We start from the raw sequence: 9,239 nt of genomic DNA on the forward strand, positions 1-9,239 counted from the left end.
ACTTCAGATACAGTATTAGGGACCACTAAGATCTATATAAAAGAGACTTCAGATACAGTATTAGGGACCACTAAGGTCGATATAAAAGAATCCAAAAAGCGAAAGCACTTTGAACTGTAAATTATATTGCATATAATGTAATCATATTATGACAATAGGTCGAAATTTTACAACAAAGTTCACATTATGATTAAAAGTAAATCTGAATATTTTGAGGAATAATGCAATTATATCACGACATAGTCATCCTTTCACATGAAAAGATGTGCAAGATGACCAAGATGATCTTGTTATTGCAATTTACTATCTCATAATAACCAGAACAAATCTCATCATGAGAATCTAGATGGATGGATAGATCATAGATCATGGATAGATCATGGATTTGTTATACTGAATAATACTAAAGTTTTATTTTATTTTATGTTTTTAAAAAAAGGTCAGGAAATTATGAGAATTAGGTCATGGTTTTAAATGAAAAAGGGCATTATAAAAGACATCAAGATGCAAATGTTCACGTTCATGGGGAAATTCAGTATTCTGAGGATTTATTCTTTCAGGAAATAATCCAAGTGAAAGCTCTCGTCCTTCATCCCTTTCACATTCTTGGTGGAAGCTCATTCAGGACAAAACTTTTACTTGTTAAAGCAACTCAATCAATATTCACATTTTAATTGAACTAAAACGTCAGCACAGTTACAGCACACGTAACACACACACACACACACGTAACACACACACACACACACACACACATACAGCATTAACACCCACACTGCGACCTGCTGCGCCAAAGTCACGCCATTGATTGATCGATCATGTGATGAAACCTGAGAAAGTACTTACTGCCCTCTAATTGCGTTTCTACTGCCTATTACACAGCTGGTTAAGATATGCAAATTCGGATTGGTAATGGAGAATAATACAATTGTAATGGAGGCGCGAGGAGGCCTAATGCACTGCAGGATTGCTGTAAATGAGCGCAAGATAAAGGGAAGCACAAACTGAGCTCAGCAGGATCCTCAAAGAGTCGTTTATCTGAGTCCATCAAGCGCAGCTTCTGACCAGTGTGTGCATCTTCTCTGTGCGTGTGTGTGTGTGTGTGTGTGTGTTTCTGCAGATAACCCCTCTCTGATCTCAAGCGTGTCAGTGGCCGTGAGGGTCCTCGATGTCAACGACAACCCCCCCTCGCTGACGCACTACTTAGAGGGCTATGTGTGTGAAAACGCCAAAGCAGGACAGGTACAAAACATCTGAAATGACAACATGAAACCTCACAGCATGAAGAATGACACAGCTGATAATGGGTGAAAAAAAAAGGAAAGTATATTTCCTCCAGAATAGAATAGAATAGAATTTTAAAAAAAAACTTTTGGAAATTGATCTTAATGTCTTAATAAAAAACTTCATCCAACTTTTAAGGACACCAATTTTCTTTGTGAATGAATAATGTATCATCAATAAATAAATATAGAATGACATATGAGTGTTGAATGAAGATACTTAACCCTTGTGTTGTCTTCTTGTCAAAATTGAAAATCAACACTTTTGTTGACATTATTAGCAATCTTTTTTAACTTTTTCTTACGTTTTTGTCCCTTTTTTTAACTCTTTTGGTGCTTTTTTCAACTTTTGTCACTTTTTTGAAGTTTTCAACACTATGTAACACTACCTTATTAATTTTAGTTTTACAGTTATTTTTTGAATGTACAATCAATAAACCTCATTTATAGGAAATTATACCTAATGTTTGAGTTAGAAAAGCAGAAATTAGGAATTATTTAGACTAAAATTAAAGGAATGGATGTTGATGGACAATCACAGACTTGAATATGTCAACTTTTACTCAATACTATTTCAAAAACACTTCCATTTGTTTTTCAAATGCTATAAAATTGAATAAGACGCCCCAAAATTAATGAAAGTAGAGATGTGTCCTTGCCAAAGAGCATTGTGTGGAATCAATCATGTTATTTTGGGTAGTTAAAAAGAACATTGATGTAGGAAAACGGGTCAATTTGACCCAAGGACAACATGAGGGTTAAGAAGCCTAACGTAGTGGATTTGATACCCAGCCCTCATGATCACAGCCAAGCATGAGTCCTCCGCTGGGATCTAACTGTGTGTCTGTGTGATGAAATCCAGCTGATCCAGACGGTGACGGCAGTGGATCCTGATGAGCCGCTGGGCGGACAACGCTTCTACTACAGCTTGGCTCCGGAGGCCGCCAACAACCCTAACTTTACCCTGAGAGACAACCAAGGTAGACAGTCCAGACTACTTGTTCTGTATAATGTTTAGCCTCGACAGCAGTGCTGTAGACCCCTTTAGGTGAAAGGTAGTTCATATTGCTCCGGCGCAGCAGGATATTCCGCCTGATGCATGTCTTTTTGCCAATGCCCATTTCCTTCCACTGTCTTTGTGTTGGAATTTGAATCTCTGGTGAATTCATGAGGACTAATGGCTCTCCTCCTCAGGTCTCTGCCTAGATGGAGTTTTCTGTTGCACGCCTAAGACTAGTTTTGAATGTACACATGTTCCACCAAAACAAGTTCCTTCCCTTGGTTTAAAGAAATTACAATAAAGCAGGACGTTTGTCTCCCCTCATGGGATGCTGCGTGGACTAGCCAGTCCCTCCTCCACAGCGCTGGGGTGGAAGGTCAGGGCTAAGCGAGCGTCAGCAGAAACCCTAAAAGGTTTCACCATTGTGCTCTGGAACAACAGCAGCCTCTCTCTGTTTTAGAAAACTTTCATCTCTTTTAGAATTCTAAAAGAAAAGAAGATAATTTAGTAATGATTATAACAGGCCGTAGCAGACCCACATGCCCTGAACCCTGTAATCTGTGAAACACTCCAGGGACTCAACCCTTCCCTGACCTCGTTGTCTCTTTCCAGACAACACGGCGTGGATCCTGACGCGGCGGGGAGGCTGGGCGCAGCAGGACCAGACCGTCTTCTACCTGCCCATCTTGGTGTCTGACGGTGAGCAGCCGGTGCAGACCAGCACCAGCACGCTGACCATCCGCGTGTGCAGCTGCGACCACGAGGGCAACCTCATGTCGTGCAATGCCGAGGCGTACAGCCTGCCCGCCAGCCTCAGCAGAGGGGCGCTCATCGCCATCCTGGCCTGCATCTTCGTCCTGCTGGGTGAGTTAGGAGCAGTGCTGGAAGAAATATTCTGATCCTTTTTACTTTAAAGGTCCCATATGGTAAAAATGTTTTTTTTTAATGGGATTCTGTGTTTGATATAGACTCAGCGGTTTACTTTAGAGCTTCACTTAAAAGCTGTGCAAATGTGAAATAGCTCACTGCCGCCATTTCAATCAGGAGAGACTTTGCTGCAAATATGCAAAGGTTTATCTGTAAATATGCATAATATGAAATGCACTGAGAGTCTGTGGAGATCCATCGGTATGTACCCACTACCCTACCACATACATTTTTTTTTAAATGTTAAAATGTGCAATGGACTCAGAAGTGAAGGATTATGTGGAAGAAGGTGAACGAACACTGCAATAAAGTATTAAAAGTGTAGAGTTTAAAGACAATCCAAAGTTCTGTTGTGTTCTCATGTGGTAAAAAACAGTGTGACATATTCGTCTTTAAAGGTACCCTTCCACACAAAACCAATTTTACTTGCATTTTTTCAAATATTTTCTGTCCATTTGTGTTTGTGTTATGTGGTGAATGTGAAGATGAACTGCTACCTCCTCTGTCAGGTCTAACCACTGTAAAGAAATAAGAGGAGAAATCAGGCCAATCACAACAGCTGGTCAGTCTGAGCTCATTACTATTATTAGCCAATCAGAGTCAAGCAGCTTAGCTCACTGAATATTGATGAGAACTGGCCCAAATGGAGCTGAGTCTTCCTGCATGCTTTCTATACCACGCTAGAATGGCTTGAAACAAGGTAACCAAGGTAACCAAGGTATTTTTTGTCAACCAATGTTACAGAGCCCATGGTAGAACCTCAGACATTACTGCAAAGTCATGAAAAACATGTGGCAGGGCACCTTTAAGGTTGATTATTTCACTCAGTAAAGGTATCACAAATACTCAAAAGAAGCCGGAAGGTCATGGTGTAGAATAAAGTGCTGCAGTGACTTTAATCGAGGCCTACTGCTGCCCCCCCGAGGCTCGCCCTCAGTCAGTACATTTACATTCTGCTACAAACGTTTAAAATGCAGTCCGCTAGGGAAGAGCTGGAGACTCCAGGTAATGGTAACTGCATGACATTTTTCTTTCTTCATCGCCTTCATGCTCTGCATTAGCATGATGAGGTATTCACACAGAGTCAGAGAAGGCGTCAAAGTCCATTAGTACGAGCAAGCACGCTTTTCTGATTCCAAAAAACAACGTTGGAACAATGTGCTTTTTCAGATTTCAGGTTTGGAGTTCATGTATTTTCCTGTTGTTAAAATATATATAAAAGATTTCATTAAGCTGTTAATTAAACTTTTTATTTAAGTAACCGCTTGATCTAGAACATTCTTAAAAGTCCAAAGTGACATCCCACTGGTGGTTGTGTCTGACCAACAGTCCAAAACCCAAAGATATTCAATTTGAAAATGATTTAAAACAGAAAAAAAATGTTCACATGAAAGAAGCTAAAGTCAGCTGAGAACTTGATAGGTTCAACAAATTAGCAGAGTAGTAATAAAATTGTTTCATGACTAGTCAAGACTTCATCTGTCATGCATCTGATCTACAAAAAAAAGATCTGTGCGTCCCTAAAAAAAAATCAAATATCACCATATTTTTGACCAAATACATCGGTGCCGACATTGTAGCGATATTATATGGTTGACTGTTTGCTTTCACAAAATATTTATACATGAGAGTTTTGATAAATAATCACCAATAATGTGGATACAGTGACTAAGTGGGTAAAGGCAAATAATAGGACTCTGGACTCACTTAGCTGTAATGTAGTCATATCATGATATATCACAATGACATATCATGATATCCAACATTACGAAATCCAAAAAGATGATATTTAGCCACATATGTCAATGTCCAAATAGTCTTCATATCCTCTTCCGCAGCGCTGTGGAGGACGGTCTGGCAATGCGAGACTTATGACCATATACACAGACCGTATACATCTAAGTTGTGACCTGTTATAAGCGGCATTTCATGCAGACACCCATAAACGTGTCCTGTATGTCTCCAGCTGACTGTTTGTCTTCTCTTCCTCTGCCCAGTGATGATCCTGCTCATGCTCTCCCTGCGCACCCATCGGAAGAAGCCCTACCGGTGCGACGAGGAGGAGAACGTCCACGAGAACATCGTGCGCTACGACGACGAAGGCGGCGGCGAGGAGGACACCGAGGCCTTCGACATCGCCGCCATGTGGAACCCGCGCGAGGCGCACCATAACCTGGGCAAGATGAGACAGGACATGGTGCCGGAGATCGAGAGCCTGTCGCGCTACGTGCCTCAGGTGTGCGTCGTGGGCGGCGGCAGTGGGGACAGTAACGTTCACGGGTACGTGCTGGCGAAGCTCCTGGACGCCGACATGGACCCATGCGCCCCGCCCTACGACTCCCTGCAGACCTACGCCTACGAGGGGGAAGGTTCCGTCGCAGAGTCGCTTAGCTCGCTCCAGTCGGGGACGTCCAACACGGACCACGAGTACGACTATCTCAACGACTGGGGGCCTCGCTTTAAAAAACTAGCCGAGATGTACGGCGTGCTGGAGACAAACGCTCCTCCGATGTGGTAGAACACCAGAGCCTTTTCCTCTTTCTTTTCTTTTTTTTCAAATCTGAGAGCTATTATGCCGACAAAAAGAAAGACACAAACATCAGAGACAAAAACGTGTTGCACAAGAAAAGCCGCGATGTGCTCGCGTCCACAACCATGACTGTTAGCACTTGAATTCCTGCCGAAAGTTTGGATTCTCCACAGCATTGAAGGCCTGGGATGCCCACAGCAGCAGCAGCAGCAGCAGTGTGAGCTGGTTTTAAATCCCCCCCGCCCCCCGCCCCCGAGCGACTGAGGCGGGATCGGCAGCCTTTGGGAGGCCGCAAAAGCAACGGCTTCAAAGCACATGTTTAACTCCCCTGCCTGACCCAGCCACAGGCAGCTTCGGTTCAAAGAATGGAGTGATATATGCCAGAGATGAAAACAACAGAGACCTGACTCACAGCAACACGGGAGACAAAAACTCTACACCGCTGATCTTCAGCGCTTTATCACATACGACCACAACTCTGAGCAGGGAGAGGGGGAATGAAATCATAGCTGCAATTGAGTTTCTTTCTTCTTTCCTCTGTGACAGGTCTTAATTTATTTCTTTGTTTCACATGCCGTATTTATATATTTCGCTAAGTTATTTGGGTACTTCCAACCAACACTGTTCTTCAACTGCCATGGCCTTGTGAGGAACTCTTTTAAAGATCACGTACATGTTGTAACATACATGATGTAATAGCTCTTGTCTTCATGCATCTCTATAGTAAGGGACATGCACAGGAGAGAGGGCAATGCTGTAATCCCATGTGGGTTTTCCAGGTGGATATGTTTATCGTGTTATTGTTTTTTGTATCTTTTTTTAGCTATTTGTATTGTAAATGTAGTTCATTAATAAGGATGCAAGGGAAGCCATTATTGGGAAGTGGATGTATTGCGGCAGGCGGTCAAATGTCACTCAAGATGTGGAAGTACGACCGAGTCGCCTTTCACTTCGGATCCCACCCCTGTGCCAACGGGGGTACGACGTCCTGTTAGAGACACTGTGTTGCTTTTTTACTGCCAACACGCAAACGTGGCTTAACCCCCCAATCCTGTGGACTTCAGAGACATCGATAAGCTGCATAAAGTGCCAAATGTACAACAAAAAAAGGACAAAAAAAGACATTTTGGATGAAGAAAAAAGAAGAGAAATCAAAACTCGAACACCAAAAGATATTACAAAAGGATTTTACAAACTGGGGTGAAGTGAAAGTACATTTTGATAATTTGATTGGGTAAAAGTTTACTTGAAATCCACGTGGTCAGTCATGCTGCAGTGAGTGGTATGTGAATGTAGATATTATTTTGTATTCTTGGTAATAAAAAGAAAAGAAAAAAACTTCTCTTCTGTCGTGAAACTCCCTTGAGATGACAAAAAAACGTTACATAAAAAAAATAAAAAAATGATGTTCTCTGAACATCTGGATCTGGGTGGCGACATGTTTCCAGAGTTTGGAATAACAATCTTTATACTTCTTTTTGGTGCTGAAGAGCATTACACAACTCGCTGAAGCGTGACAGGAATGCAAGTCCTTCAAAAGAGAGAGCAGCTACTTGCAAATTTGCAATCATGCGCTGAATTGTCCTCCAAAGTGTTATTGCCGCTGATTCACTTTTCATTTCGATTCCCCTCGAAGTGCCTAATTTGCTTGACTTATTTTGTTTTTGCAGCGATAATGCTTAGCAGTGATTAAAAGCTCATCGCCTGCTGTATCTGAAGTCGAGCCTCGGTAGCACCTCGCAGCGATCGTTCCGTCTGATTGCTTTCACTGTAACGTTTACAGGAGCCAATGGAAATCAATCACTCAGAAACGGGAGTCTTTACTTAAGGCCTACGTCAATCACAGTGAAGTTAGGGAAAAGTGAGAAGGAAAAAAGGGAAATTAAGAAGTGGGCAGCAAAAGAAATAAGAATCGAAGGGATAGTGTATATTTTCCACTCCCATGCCTTTCCATTTTCTTTGTCAAAACACATAACAAGGAAATAAGTCTGGAATCTTTGGCCCCGGCTTACCTGCTGGGTGGCATTGAACAGTGAAATTAAACAGAAGATGAGCCTCTAATATTCCCAGGATTTACATTCTTACTTTCCTTTTATTCTCTGCATGCTGAGCAGAACACTTCAATTACTCAAAGGGGGGGGGGGGGGGGGGGGGGGGGGGGGGAGATTTGTCTCTTTATTTTAACACACAACAGTCCACAAAAGACTTCATAAATCTTTATGTTTCTCCATCTTGCATCAGATCAAAGTTTCCTTCTCAATAGTTTGAGAAACACTTCCTAACCTCCAACGTTACTCCATCAGGTGACACTGTTCCTGGATAACGCCGTTGAGAGAAGGTTATATTGAATTAAAACTTTGGCAGAAAAAGGCCTTTCAATCAAATGTTTTAGAAATACAAGGACATGCATTCTCTGCCATCTCTGCTCCTAGCTGTGGCTGCAAGTTCGGATTATGTTCAGTCGGCTAGCTTCCCTCTCTTTTTCCTAACCTCCACTGACTCAGTTTTGTTAAATTTAGTCCGTCAATAGTTTAATTTCTCCTTTAGTTAAGTACTAACTTCTGGGTCTCCTCGTCTCCCCTCCTGTGTCCAACCATGACCTGGATTGGGACCTAAAAGTTGTCAAACAACAGTTTCTCAGAGCTCTAACGTAAATGCTTTCTGTTGGTAATAACATCAGATACAGAAAAAAAGCAAATCATCACTTCTGAGTCTTTGTTGGGAAAGAAACTTTCTATTCTTCTTTTACTATTCTGTGAACGTTATTCTCTAGGTGACCAAAGTCTTCAGTCGGCTCCACAAGAAGGATGTGTGCTGGCCGTGACCCTTTTCCTCATCACTCCTCACCAGAAATCTCTTGTCATGAGCATTACAAAGCCCATGTCCCGTGGTCTCTTTCCTCCTCAGTGCCCTTCCCAACACATTTCCCCATCCGGCTGCATAAATAAAATCCTAACAACCCTAGACGCCCCATCGCAAACCTCTTTTTTGCCCATTTTGCCCAGTCGCCAGCCTCTCCCAGGGCCATTTCCAGGCCGGAGCGGTGCCATCCGAAAGGCACTGAGGGGGTAATTTGTCTTAAGCTCCACTGCTCTTTCTAACAGACGAAGGGGCTAAAACGGTGGAAGATAATAGGAAGCCTTACAGCTCTAATCCTGCCGAGGGTAAAGCGCAGCAGACCCAGTGAATCATCTCCTAATACGAAGTGGAAAAACACACTCCGCTCTGCTGGAAATTGAGGTGTGGAAAGGAAAAGCAAACTCAAGGCCCTGGGAGTGCAGAGCAGGTCCAACCCATTTGACATGTGCAGTTGGAGAGCGAAACATATACAGACCCAAACCGCTGCCGGGCTTCCTCTCTCTCTCTCTCTGTGATCCGCTTCTTATCTCTTTCCGTCTCTCTGCCTCTCTCATGTCTCCTCCGGTCCAGCACTTGTTTCTTTCTCCCATACAAATGCCCTCCATGTCTTTTGCTCCCTTCTTTTCTAAGTCTTTTTGTT

General features: G+C 42.6%; 1 protein-coding gene across 2 annotated transcripts in view; it reads left to right on the forward strand.

Annotated features, from left to right (window-relative positions):
• LOC117938038 (cadherin-20-like) overlaps nt 1–6,864 on the forward strand; it is an 83,824-nt gene extending 76,960 nt beyond the window's left edge. For both annotated transcript variants that reach the window (XM_034862362.1, XM_034862363.1), the window contains exons 9-12: nt 1,121–1,242; nt 2,146–2,263; nt 2,896–3,147; nt 5,208–6,864. In XM_034862362.1, the coding sequence (XP_034718253.1) occupies nt 1,121–1,242; nt 2,146–2,263; nt 2,896–3,147; nt 5,208–5,728 (1,013 nt within the window). In that variant the 3' untranslated portion in view covers nt 5,729–6,864. The remainder of the gene's footprint in view (nt 1–1,120; nt 1,243–2,145; nt 2,264–2,895; nt 3,148–5,207) is intronic.
• Nucleotides 6,865–9,239: the final 2,375 nt, after the last annotated feature.

This window comes from Etheostoma cragini, chromosome 22, assembly GCF_013103735.1.
Source record: "Etheostoma cragini isolate CJK2018 chromosome 22, CSU_Ecrag_1.0, whole genome shotgun sequence".
Classification (NCBI taxonomy): domain Eukaryota; kingdom Metazoa; phylum Chordata; class Actinopteri; order Perciformes; family Percidae; genus Etheostoma; species Etheostoma cragini.